This window comes from the organism of the source record quoted next, unplaced genomic scaffold, assembly GCF_019419815.1.
Source record: "Pyrus x bretschneideri cultivar Hongxiangsu unplaced genomic scaffold, Pyrus_bretschneideri_v1 Contig115, whole genome shotgun sequence".
Taxonomy (NCBI): domain Eukaryota; kingdom Viridiplantae; phylum Streptophyta; class Magnoliopsida; order Rosales; family Rosaceae; genus Pyrus; species Pyrus x bretschneideri.
The window spans coordinates 508,092-522,125 of record NW_025999408.1 but is presented as its reverse complement, the minus strand read 5'-3'; the positions used below and the strand labels follow the sequence as shown (position 1 = coordinate 522,125).

Sequence of the window (14,034 nt, the reverse complement as noted above, 5' to 3'; positions counted from 1 at the left end):
TATATATACATATATATATATATATATATATATATCATTGACGTAAAGCAGTTGATGTTATACTTTCTCATTCTCTCATGCGGCCTAATAAAGAAACTGGAGACCAATCCAATCGTATATACAACGTCTCTTGATCTCATCATGTAATCAAATAATTCATTCTCTTAAGTTGACCCGTAAATTCCATTGCTTCTTGAATTATTTCTTTCTTTTTTCCTTCAACCCTACATTTTTGTTAAGAAATGTACGACATTCATTGATATGATTTAGCAAATAAGTACAAATTAGAGGATATGATGTAATTAAGTGGACCTCAATAACAATTTTGCCGATAATTTCAATTCAGTCGAAGAGAAAAAGAGCATTCTACACTAACAACTATAAAATCATACTATTCTCAATTGAAAAATCAGTGATTACATCGAGGGTTCCATAGATAGCCCAACTCTTGCCAATTTGTGAGCCACCCTATTAGCTTCTTGTCGTGTGCAGAGAATTTTGGTATGAGGGAAGGAAACAATGGAGAAAAGTTTGAGCATATTAAGATTTGATTTTCTTCTTCTTCTTTTCATAATCTCACCTTTGAGTATATAATGAATATATATTATGAGATTTGTTTATTTTTTGACATTGCTGGCCTTAGCGTGCGCAGTTGATTGAGTAGTAGTAGAAGTTAGAAATAAGATCCTACAATTCCAATTTCCAGCAATTTGTGTGTGGTCCACTTAATCAAACAAACAAAAACATCGTTTCTTTCTCTTTCTAATTTCTCTTGTTTGTATTGGAGTCTTGAGTGTTGTCTGTTCAATTTTGACCTTTGACTGCCCCCACTGCCACTACCCACGCTAATATCACAACTATTTACGAACCTAATTATAGTTTATCCACACCACCTATTTTATATATGCTTCTATTATTCTACCGTTATTATAACTATTATCTAATTGTGATTGTTTAAATTCCAAAAAGATTTGATTTCTAAATTATTCATTATTTTAATAATTCTTTTTCTATATGATTATCCTTACTTGGAGGGTAAGTTAATCATTTCCTCTTGGTTTATTATAATTTATAAATAAAGGCACTGATATAGACAAAATCATAATAATCCCAAAGCATTCTACCATTTCTTGTCTCTCTCTATATTGCCGCACCCTCTCTTTCCCTCAGATAAAATAGACCACAACACGTTATCAGCACGCTCCTACGCTGTGTTACAGAATCTGAAAGGAAATTTTTGCTATAAACCAGTTCACCAATATTATCACGCAATTCAAGTTCTTAAACATGGTCTTAGTTGTCAATATTTTCTCAGCCTGACTGCATGAACATCCACCATAATCTATGAACCCAACTTTACGTTTTTTGATTCTGCATAAATTGTGTTTGCATTATATTAAAATATTTTATTTCGTAAATTGATATTGTGACAAAAAAATTAAACAAAATTTAGGGTTTTGAAAAAATTCCTGAGCGAGCCGTGACTTCGAGTCGTATCGTAGAGCTATGCAAGCCGCCAGCACCAGGCAAGCAGCCTACATTGAGCCCAATCGTCGAGCCACGAGCCAAAAAGCCATCTTCTCCAACTAAGAACCAAAACAACGTCATTTTTGGCATCGTCCCCAAAACCCAAACTTGCTTGCTTGAAGCCAAGCCACAACTTTACCATCTTTCTACAAATCACAACATGCGATCATGTTTTTTGTGACTGAATTCATTGTCTCCGATGATGTTCTTCGAAATCTAGAAGAATTTCGTTGATTTTCGCGAGATTCCAATCTAAGCCATACGATTCTTCACACATCCGACGTCGAAATTAATTTTTCGTCGAAAACCAAGGGTTCCAGGTGAACTTGTTGCTTACCCGAATGGACCTGACTTAGAACCAGGTTGCCTGAAGCAACGCCGTTGATTTTTTCGGCAATAACACACATGCAATACAACTTGGGTGGTCTAGATCGAACCTGAGCCCAAATGGGCCTCGATTTTTCCTTTGGGCTGCAAAGTAGCATCACTTATCTTGGGCCTCTGCCTATGCCATAACAACTCAACCATAAGAACAAAGCAACCTTCTATTCTATCTCGGCCCTCATCAAAATCCAGCCTAGTTTTAGGCTTGGATCTTATTTCTGTCCACCCAGCCTGTGTGGGCTTAGGTCCAGTTTCAAACCACCAAAATTTCAACACCTGTTTTTTTAAGCATTATTTATTAGGTTTACACTTTGGCCTGTGTCACATCCCCGCCAGGGCCCCCACCACATCCCGAGCTCGACTCCACCGTAGCACGATATTGTCCGCTTTGGGCCCCAACCACGCCCTCACGGTTTTGTATCTGGGAACTCACACGAGAACTTCCTAGTGGGTTACCCATCCTGGGATAACTCTCATGCGCTACTTGTTTAACTTCGGAGTTCCCATGGAACCCGCAGCCAATGAGTCCCCAAAAGGCCTCGTGCTAAGTAGAGATGAGAATATACATATAAGGCTTACAGGATCCTCACCCCTGGTGATGTGGGATCTTACAGCCTGTTTCTTCTTTGTTGCTCAGCAATCGAAAACAACCAATTATCAATTTATCGTAGGCCTTGAAGACCTACATGCATTTATCTGTTGCATACTTCTGGTATATGTTGCATTTTCTTACAAGAACTAATAAACTTGAAGTTTATAAAATTCAAACTGAAGTTTTTGAAAAACGTAACACGAAAACCCACAATTTTTCATGAAAATGTAAACCAATACATGCCTAATAGAACCCAAATGTTCTACTCCTTGTGTATGGATTGATAATTTTTTGTCTATATTGCACTAACGACACTCTTGTCTATTTTTTCTTTGACAAAGATATATTGTATTTGAATAAACTCGATTTTACTACTTTGGAAACCTCCAATAGAAACTATTTAAAGTGGGTCCAAGATGTGAAGCTCCATTGTACTGCTAAAAGCCTTAAAGCTACCTAGAAGCTGAGACGGATGTTTCAGTTGGCAAAGCTGACAAAGCCACCACCATGGTTTTCATACTAAGGCATATGCATAACGTATTGCAAACTAAGTACCTCACTCAGGAGGAACCATGAGCTTTATGGATCTCTTTGAAGGATTACTTTTATCACAAAAGAGATATATTCTTGCCTGAAGCAAGACAAGACTGGCAACACTTACCCTTCCATGACTTTAAGTTTGTGACTAAGTACAATTATGAAGTTTGTCGAATCTAGTCACTTCTTAAGTTCTGTAAGGAGGATTTAACTTAAGAGGATCTCTTGGAGGATTTAACATAAGTTCACTCTATAAAGAATATATCAAAGGAGACAACACCAAGCATATTGCGCTGAAATTCTTTTTCTCTCATTAGTAACAAGAACATCAGAACATTGAAGTCAAGCAAATTCGTTCCTATGACAATCTGGCCAACCTTTTCACCAAGTCACTGCCGAAGTCTACTTTTCAGAAACTTGTTCAAGAAATTGGTATGCGTAAACTTTATGAGTTGTAACATTATTAGCTCTTTGGAACTATGTCAAACTCAAGGGTGTATCCTGAAGTATACTCACTTAGCCTTATGTACTATTTTCTCCTACGATTAGGAGCATTTTTTTTCCTTTAGGTTTTTGCTACCTGATTAGGTTTTAATGAGGATGTGCACGAATTATGAGCTGGTCATACCGTTGTGTACGTCCTTAGGCGTTTAAATTGGCTTTGCATCCAACTCACCATTTTCCTTAAACTATTGGGTTTTATCATAGTTGGGTTTTGTGAGGCTTATTTCCATATGCAAGTTCTATGTTTGAGGCTAGCGTTTTCCTAGATCAGTGCCGACAACTTGACTTCCTCAATTTTTCCGAACCTGATGTTACACCTAAACCCTTGTTATAAATATTACCTAATTATGATTGTGTAAATCCTAGATAGATTTGATATTTAGATTATCCATTATTCTAATGATTCCTTTCCTATAGGATTGTACTTACTTGGAGAACAACTAATTATCTCCTATAGGGAGAATCACAACAATTCTTAAGCATTCTACAATCTCTCTCTCTCTCTCTCTCTCTCTCTCTCTCTCTCTCTCTATATATATATATATTTTTTTTTTTTTTTTTTTTCCGCATCCTTTCTTTCTCTCAGATAAAATAGGCCACAACAACCCTATTATTTTTCTCTTATTTCTATTATTCACTACATAAATCCATATCCTTTATGCCCTTGCTTATGTTGTCAACTTCACCAATTTACCAATATAAGTTTGGAAAAAAAAAAAATCATTTTGGCACATTGTTTCTTCTTATGTAATTACACACCTCGACCGGAGTCGAGGCATGCTGGCCATCATCCAAAGGTGACATAACCAAAAGTATGAGTGATGCAAAAATGCGAATAAACTAAGGGAATTGTTATTGGCACTCCAAAAATCTCATTCTACACTCCAAACTTTCTATATTTGGAAAGAAAAATACACTTGTGAAGAGTGTAGAATGAGATTTTTAGAGTGCCAATAATACTCCCTAAACTAAAACCGGAACTAGAACTTATTTAACTAATAAAGTGAGTGCGCAGTAATGGGTAGAACCCATAAAATACAAATGTTCAGAGCATAGATAGCATAAAAGTAATGCAATCGAGACTAGAAAAGTGTTGAATACACAACCAGGAAAAGTTCCTACATTAAACAGAGATATGTCAGAATCGCCAGATATTCCTCGAATGCCACAGAGAATTCAGCTGACAAGGACCTGGATGGGCAAAAAACAGAAGGGTGAGTGGGCACAAAAATAAAGGTTTACAAAATTCATTTATTTTCTGAACATACTAACCCCTCGCTGTAAAACATGTATAGTTTCCAAAAAATCATACTATGTAGGTATGAAATCAAATGCAAATTAGCAATAAATCCAGAAGTATCCCCTTTTACACTCATCGAAATGACGGTTATTGCATCTGTGACAGTGCGGAGTGTTGGAAATGTGCCCTAAAACCAATCATATGATGATACTTTATGGACATTTCACATGTTAAACTAATCTAGTTTAATATTAAGGGCAAACATTATTGTTTGAACCGTCTCATATAAATGTTATATGCTTAAACGATAAGTCCAAGGAATATGTGATTGGAAGAATGCGATCTAAAGAAGTTAGATTCATAAGACCATTCTTTCGTTGACACATCCTAAACGTTCCTGATCATAGGATTGTCAATTGGGCATTAACAGTCCGTTAAGATCAGTACGTGCTATGTCTTCTCTCAGGGAGACTGACTAGTCTCGAGTCATTGGTGTGTGTGACATCAAGACAAGTACGTAGGTGCTCAATAGAGAATGAGTTCACTGAACACGATCAATGAAGAGTTTTCATATTCATGTCATATGAGAACTCATGGTTAGGATAATGCAAATTAGTCTTTTGACCTGAGGCATCACAGTTGTCTTGTGGTTAGGTCCTTAATCTTTGATTATGTCAAAGTCACTCCATCATGAGGGTGTCCATGGCATCGTTGGGGTTAAGCCACTTAGCCATTGAGGCAAGTGAATGCGCAACACGGGATCTCTAACCTTCAAACTGTTTGAGGGAGAATACTCTATGATATGATTTGGAATCTCTGGCTAGAGTATGAATGAGATGTTGGAATGCGTTCCAGATGACATTCAAGGTAATCATATAAGTACAAGATTCACATTGGATAGTAGACATGAATAAACTATCAAACCAAACAATGTGGTCAAGAGTATTGTTTTAGAGAAAGACCGTATTGCATTTGTAATCCTAAACTGAATAGGTTCTCCACCTCTTCTGATTAGCTTGGGTAACCATGACATGCTGCTAGGCGTCAACCATGGTTTGTGGAAGCCCTAAAAGTGTATTATCACTAACGGGAGAATTGAAAGTAAGTTTCAATTCACAATCGATTAGAAAGAGTTTTAATCGCCCACTGCCTCGCTAAAAGGAACCTAATGGATCGTTCACCGAGTAAGGTAGAGTTTGAAGAAACAACGGAGATGAGTAAGAATAATTAAATGGTTTAATTATTTATCTAAGGCTAGGATTAATTAATATGTTAATTAATCAAACGAATAAGTTAGTTAAAGACCTCGGGTTAGTTTTGGGCCGCAAGGCCCAATGGGATTTGAATGTCAAGCCCATTAACTCAAGTTGTATGACAACTTGAATAAAACAAAGGGCTTGAAAGCCCAATAAACCTATAGGCCGGCCATGTGTAAAAGAATAGGGCTTTTGGTCCATTAGGTCACTTATTTGAAGGGACTATATAAAGGACTTTATAGCCTAAAATTTACTAAGGGTTAATTTTGGGGAAAGGATGAGAACACAAGCTCTCCTTTCTCTCTAAAATTTCGGCCAACCTTGGAGGGATCATCTAGCAATCAAACTCCTCCAAGGTCACTCATTTCTTCTTCATTATGCCTTGGTGATGAATAATTAGAGGTTCTCAATTTTGGGAACTTGGAGAAACCTTTTCATCCATCCAAATCCATGGATCTAAGATGCAAGGAATGAAGGCCCTTTCTTTGGGTGATTAGCCTTTGCTTATGCAAAGAGGAATCTACAAAGGTATTGATTTCTCAACTCACTTTGTTTTGAGTTGAGTCTTGGTTCACCTATCTATTAGGCTTTGAATTTCATGGGTAAATGTTTTGTTTTTAAGTGCATACAAGCATGATTCCGCCTTTAATTGTTAATTGCATGCTATTGATGTTGCTTAAATGAACATGTTTTTCACAAATCTTCCTTCACGGAGCACCAAAATTGCTAGGGTTCCTCTAATTTTGAAAGCAGGAACTACCTACGGACTTGCCACCCCTTTGCGGCGTATTGGAATTTGAACCACCGCTCGACGATCCAAAACTATTACCACTTCTCTTGAAATTATGAGTCTTTTGAGGGCCAAAAGACAATTGCCCCCTGTTATTATTCCTCTGAGTATTATTATTGTTATCCTTTTCATCATTGTCATCATCAGGAGCATTCTTGGAATCTTCAACACGAAGCAGAACCTCAAAGAATTCTTGGTAGGTAGAGCAGAGAGTAGAGGTCGCCATAGAACGCAATCGCTTGCAAGTCCCCTTCTTAAAATAATGGAGCATCTCCTTGGGATTCCCAATGATCTCGAGATAATAGCGGGATAAGTCTATGAACTTTCGGTGGTACTCTGTGACTAATATCTTCCCTTGCTTTAGGTCTATGAAATCCTCTTTCTTTCGATCGTTGTACTTCGGAGGTGTGAACCTAGCCTTAAATAGGCATCTGAAGACATCCCAATCCATGGCCTCTTGAGCAGACAACTGGCATGACTCCTGAGACCATGATGCTGCTCCCAAATGAAAGAACCAAGTCGTTGTCTCAACCCATTTCTCCGCCAGAAGGTTTCCTTGTCGCTGCATAACTTGGAAAGTCTTCTTAACATGGTCAATCCAAATCTTACATTTCTCAGGTCCCTTATTGCCAAAGAAATTATTTATTTGAAGGTGGGATACTGTCTCCAAGGTAATCCTTTGGGGAGAACGAAGTGTAGACTAAATAGCACTAGCAATAGCCTCACCATGTTGTCCAAAATCGGAAAAATTAGTCTCAGCAGGGACACGTGGCTCTCTACGAGGTGGCATGATTTTGACATAAGAAACAAAAAAACTATTAGAACCTATAACACATACGAGGAATGCAAGACTGCCTGAACTTATGCTCTGATACCAAACTGACACACCCCGACCGGAGTTAAGACATGTTGGTCGTCACCTAAAGGTGATGTAACCAAAAGTGTGAATGATGCAAAAATGCAAATAAACTAAAATCGGAACTAGAACTTATTTAACTAATAAAGTGAGTGCGCAGTAATGGGTAGAACCCATAAAATACAAATGTTCAGAGTATACATAACATAAAAGTAATGCAGTCAAGACTAGAAAAGTGATGAATACATAACCTGGAAAAGTTCATACGTTATATAGAGATATGTCAGAATCGCCGGATATTCCTTGAATGCCACAAATAATTCAGTTGACTAGGACCTAGAGGAGCAAAAAACAGAAGGGTGAATGGGCACAAAAATAAAGGTTTATAAAATTCATTTATTTTCTGAACATACTAACCCCTCGCTGTAAAACATGTATAGTTTCCAAAAAATCATACTACATAGGTATGAAATCAAATGCAAAACAGTAGTAAATCCAGAAGGCCAAATCACGATATCACAATAGTAGCATAAGTATAATCAACTACTCAACAATCTATGCTAGCACACAAGTCGGAGTCGCCTAATGCGACCTGTATGACTGACTTAATGGTCCATCAATCTATGCAAGCACATGAGTCAGAACACCTAATGCGACCTGTACAACAGGACTGGGTGTAACCATAATATACGTTCTAGTGCTACGATCACGTGAAAACCGGCGCAATGCGTGGTCACCTACAAGTCGGAGTCACCTAATACAACCTGTACGATAGGACTGGCACCTGCTTGGATCCAAGGTGAGCATGCAGTGCAGAAGTGAAAATACACGTGAAGGACTGGCCTGGCCCAGGGTGAGCACTAAAACTGGGATGCAACAATGATGAGTAGATTACATGAATATAAGCAAGCCATGATAATTCAATAATTCCAATCAACATAATAAACTTACTAGAACTTACCTGCGCATCTTGTAGGATTATTTTAGCATTTAACAATAGTACAACATTGATGAGCATGTAAAATGTATATGAATATGCCATTACCATACATAAATCTCAACCACATAACCGCATTTTCAGCCTCGTTTCTCCTTGAACGTCCTCGGGGTAAGTCTCCCCTATATGCAAAACAACTAATGATAATTAATTAAATAACACATATACGAAAAAGCTAGGAAAAAATTCCCCATAGCTTGCTCAAACAAAAGGTTTAAATATACGAAAATGTTCTACTCGACGTCACGAACCTGTACATGTCAAGCACTCGTCAGCCTGAGGCTGAACGCGTCCTCACCCGCCAGCTAGCCCGCGACCACACGTGCGCCCACGCGCAAGTCAGTGACTGACAGAAGTCTAATGAACGTTAGGAATATTTCGTTAAATAGTAATGGCGTTAGGTGAGTCTCGCCGTCCATTGGCTGGTTTCGCCGGAAACTAGAAAAATGTCGCCGGTTTCTGGAAAATTTCAAAATCGCATAACTTCTTCATTTCTCAACCATTTTTGACCAACTTTATATGGAAATGAAGCTCTTGAGGAGAAGAACAAGATTATACCTTTCAAAAGCCCAAAAATGGATGTAAAATGGCTTGAAAAAGCCTTGAAAGTCTCGGCCTAAAACTCGACTCCTTGAAACAGTGATTCTTAATGTTGTCTTCACTCCAAACTTAGCCTAGGGACTCCAGGGAGTTGTGTGAAAGCTTCCCCACGTCCTAAAACCTTGTAACTCGGCCTGAAACTCGTTGAAGGAAAACTCACCAAGTTGGATCTTTCGAGTTGATGGGTCAAACCTTGATCAATTGAGAATCGATTAGTATGGCTGGGTTTATGAAGATGAGAGGATTACGAGGGTGGTATTTTTAAGTTTGATCTATGAGTGTTTGATGAAGGTCCTTGTAGTTGTAGAGAAAAGTGAGGTATGGGTGAGAGAGAGAGAAAGAAGATGAGAGAAAGAATGACAGCTTTTCTGAATGGTAGAAAAGTGAGGGAAGTTGTCTGGTTGGGTGAGAGAATTAAGGAGTGAAATTGATTGGTGGTCAGGGATTTGAGCGCCCAGGTCCAATTTTAAAGAAGAAAACAGATAGGGTTCGTACAATCATAATTAGATGAAATTGAATGTACCCTCTCTAAAACAGTAGTTTCCAGTACTAAATAATTAACACACGCGTGTACAACTCTGCCCGTTGTTAATGTACTTTAATGTAACTTGACTTTTTCATTACAAATCCGATTCTGGTCTAATTCGTGTTCATGCGATCGTAACAACGAGTACAATTTAATTAAAATAGTGAGGAAAATAATTTAAAGCTGCATAATCATGTCCACATCACTTTGCCAACAAGGGCATAAATGTCAATTTACACACTCGGGAGAAATTACATAGAAAATTAGTGACGGGTCGTCACATGTAACATCATTTCATTTTGGAAATTTTTATTTGAACTCGTATAACGTCTCTCTGCACCCAATTTAAATTTTAAATTGTTTTCGAAATTATATTTGAACCCATATAACTTCTCTCTACACCCAATTTAAACTTTAAAAATGAATTTTTTATTATTCTATTGCATAATTGCCATCAAGTCCAAGATGAAAAGAATAATTACCACCATATAATCTTTTTTCAACATTCTATTCTAGCAAAAATCCTAAGACGCTCTCATAGAGAAAATAAATGTTATTTATTTATTTATTTATTTATTTTACAGATGGATGGTGATTTTGAAGTTTTGGATCCTCCAACTAAGGTATGAATCGATTTATGCAAGTTCTTTTTGTTTTGATTTCAATTCTTATATGAGGCAAAACAAAAATTCAGCTGATGCCTATGAGGCTCTATTGCACTTGCTTCAGTCAATGTCCTATCAGTGAGTGTTAAGAGCTTTCAATTTAAGAATTTAGCTTCTTTCTTTTTGAATTTGTGGTAAGTTAGTAACATGAGTAAAAACCATGTTATTATAAATTGATTAGCAATATTTTTTTATGTTTGTGTTCATGTTTTTTCCTACTTAATCACTGGATTTTTTCTGCTTAACAGTTCAACATGACTCCATTGAAAAAAAAAAAATGTTTTATTCAGCAAGATACCATCGAAAAATTTAATTTTCAACAGCATTTAACTAAATACTTATGTTTATTCCAGTTGTTTGCCACCGAATATAATTTTGTCTTTTTTTTTCAATAATGGTGATTTTTTTATATATTTATTTTTAAAATGAGTGTAAAGATATTACATATTTAATTGAGTTTGTGAGAATAATTTAGGTATTTTGGTTTGAAGAGATTTGATAGTTTAATTAAAAATAATATGAATGAAGAGAGTAAATTGGTTGTGGAGAGAAATTATATGAATGTAGACAGTTAACTAAAATTATTATGTATACGCAAATTCTAAGAAAATCCTTTACAATTAGTTGTAGTGTAGACACAATTTTTTTTTTTTTGAACAAACATTATTATCTATATTAAGGGGGAGGGGTATGTTTAGCCTCACAATGAACTAGCAATAATGCAATTCAAATTTGTCTTTGGTGAGAATCGAACCTAAAACTTTTCACTTACAAGTAAAGAGAAATACTACTAAACCGTAGTACTAAGTGACTTATAAACGTAGGTGGTGCACAACACATGTTTAACTTTCTTGAGATACTTTAGATTATCAAATCACGCATACTTCATGGTAGCCACCTTAACTAAAGGGATGTGTCTACGCCATACATATTCGAGTTTAATATCCTATCAGTGTAATTTAAATTAGTTTAAAGTAAAATACAGTTACATAATTTTTATTTTTATTTTTATTTTTTAAGAGAATCTAACTGTTTGATGAGGAGCATGAATGCAGAGACCACCACCCAGCAACCCACCCATAATGAATGAATGATGCTGCTTGCCCAATCAATCTCCTAAAACAATGACAGGCACACGTTAAAACAAATCCACGATGTATACAGGAGTAAGATTTTATAAATGAGCCTATGGCTACGAGAAATTTATATACAGGGAGGTCCCACCCCAGTCGTCCAGTCCACTCCATTCCATTTGACCAAACCTTAACCTAACCACGGTCGCACTGTTTCACATAGAGGATAAGGTTTTTTTAGTGTATCGGAAACACGATCTAGTACATTATACATAGATATACATATACAGAAATAATTTTTTTTTTAACAAATAATATTATTTACATTAAAGGAGGTGGGAAGATGGGCTAACCTTCATAATGGGTTAGGAATAATACGATTCTAATTAGTCATTGACAAGAATCAAACCTAAAACCTATTATTTACAAGTAAAGAAGAGAATATCACTAAATCATAATATTAAATGCTACTAAAGTGATTTTTGAAATGTATTAGAAACACGATTCAATAGAGGTATACACATAGTGGATAAGTTGTCCTCCCACCAAACACCCCACACGTGTGGCCAAAGTTGGAGTCAGATGTATGTGGAGAGAGAGAGAGAGAGAGAGAGAGAGAGAGAGAGGCCTGTTGGGTTTGTCCCTCTGTTCCACTTGTTGTAATATAAAAGCCACCATATACCCAGCAAAGCGTAACTTAGCCAAATCCAAATCAGAATTTGCAGAGACCCCCAAAGATTTAGCAACCAACAGAGAGAGAGAGAGACGCACAAATGCCCGGGAGTTTAGAGCCGTTGGATTTGGGGGTACAGATACCATACCACTTTAGGTGTCCCATATCCTTAGAGCTCATGCGCGACCCCGTCACGGTCAGCACCGGCCAGACCTACGACCGTCCCAGCATCGAGTCTTGGGTGGCCACCGGCAACATCACCTGCCCCGTCACCCGGGCCCCGCTCTCCGAATTCACTCTTATTCCCAACCACACCCTCCGCCGCCTCATCCAGGAATGGTGCGTCGCCAACCGCTCTTTCGGCGTCGAGCGCATCCCCACTCCTAAACAGCCCGCCGACCCCACCCACATCCGCCACCTTCTTGCTCAATCTGCATCGAATTCCAACCCTTACCCGACCCGAGTCTCCGCCCTCCGCCGCCTGCGCGGCCTTGCCCGCGACCTCGACAAGAATCGCTCCACCATCTCCTCTCAAAACTCCCGCGAAATTCTCCTTGAGCTCGTGTTCTCCGATACCAATTCCGAATCGTCCGAGTTGACTCACGAGGCGCTCGCGCTTCTTGTTCTGTTCCCGCTCCCCGAGTCCGACTGCGCTGCGGTGGCGTCAGATCCTGACCGGATCGCGTACCTGTCTCACCTTGTGCAGCACCCCTCCATGGAGGTCCAAGTCAACTCGGCCGCGTTGATCGAGAACGTCCTGGCCGGGTCGCGAACGGCGGAGCTACGAGCGCAGGTTAGCAATGTGGACGAAATCCACCACGGCGTCGTTTCAATTCTCCGAAATCCGATCGCCTACCCGCGCGCCCTCAAAATCGGCGTGAAGGCGGTCTTCGCTCTGTGTCTTGTGAAAGAGACCCGAAATAAGGCCGTATCGGCCGGCGCGCCCGAAACGTTAATCAACGTCTTGGCGGATTTCGAGAAATGCGACTCGGAGCGTGCACTCGCTACGATCGAGCTGCTATGCAGAGTCCCCGAGGGTTGCGCGGCGTTTGCTGCGCACGGGCTGACTGTGCCGCTGCTGGTGAAGACGATTCTGAAGATCTCGGACCGGGCGACGGAGTACGCGGCGGGAGCGCTGCTGTCGCTGTGCTCGGCGTCGGAGAAGAGCAAAAACGAGGCCGTGGCGGCGGGGGTTCTGACGCAGCTGTTGCTGTTGGTGCAGAGTGATTGTACGGAGCGGGCCAAGCGGAAGGCGCAGCTGCTGCTGAAGCTGCTTCGGGATTCGTGGCCCGAGGACTCTGTAGGAAATTCAGACGATTTCGTTTGCAGTGAGCTCGTAGTGCCCTTTTGAAATTTCACTTTTTCTGTTTTTTCTTCCGTTTCTCATTAATTTTCTTAATCTCAAATTTTCAGATTCTTAGTAGAAAAAACAAAAAGAAAAAGGAAAGTGAAAATTGAGGTTGTAGGTTATTGGTATATAAAAAAATTGTAATTTTTTTGTGTATTTTGTATGTAAGCATTTTTGTTTAGATGATTAAGAAAAGTTGCAAATTAAAATTTCAGAGGACAAAGTTTAAATGTGTTCTTCTCGTGATTTTTTTTTATTTTAATTTTTCAGGAAAAAAAAAAGAAAAAACGAATGTTTAATTAGTTTGTTAAAGGCAGATAATATCGTTTTATTTTAATTCGTAGCATTTTCATACATAGAACTGCACTCTCATAAGTGAGACGAAAAATCCATTGGAGATTATGAAATAGTGATTGTCATTGGCCACCCTAATTTCCACTCACTCGTTTGAATGATTGGTGGCACA

At 38.5% G+C, this 14,034-nt stretch overlaps 1 protein-coding gene and 1 long non-coding RNA gene across 2 annotated transcripts; one reads left to right on the top strand and one right to left on the bottom strand.

The window, feature by feature from the left end:
* Nucleotides 1-6,756: 6,756 nt before the first annotated feature.
* On the bottom strand, nucleotides 6,757-9,689 carry LOC125474024. Its single transcript, XR_007255780.1, has 3 exons — nucleotides 9,242-9,689; nucleotides 8,935-9,142; nucleotides 6,757-8,805 (listed from the first exon to the last, which is right to left on the bottom strand). It is a non-coding gene; the product is annotated as an uncharacterized LOC125474024 (long non-coding RNA).
* Nucleotides 9,690-12,167: 2,478 nt separating this feature from the next.
* Nucleotides 12,168-13,782, top strand: LOC103933376 (U-box domain-containing protein 26). The gene has a single exon (XM_018644023.2). It carries the CDS (start codon nucleotides 12,321-12,323, stop codon nucleotides 13,569-13,571), a length of 1,251 nt encoding a protein of 416 aa, XP_018499539.2. The 5' UTR covers nucleotides 12,168-12,320; the 3' UTR covers nucleotides 13,572-13,782.
* The last annotated feature ends 252 nt before the right edge of the window (nucleotides 13,783-14,034 follow it).

Bases quoted from the DNA above. Each gene is read 5' to 3' on its own strand.
- LOC103933376 (XM_018644023.2), top strand. From the start codon at position 12,321: ATGCCCGGGAGTTTAGAGCCGTTGGATTTGGGGGTACAGATACCATAC.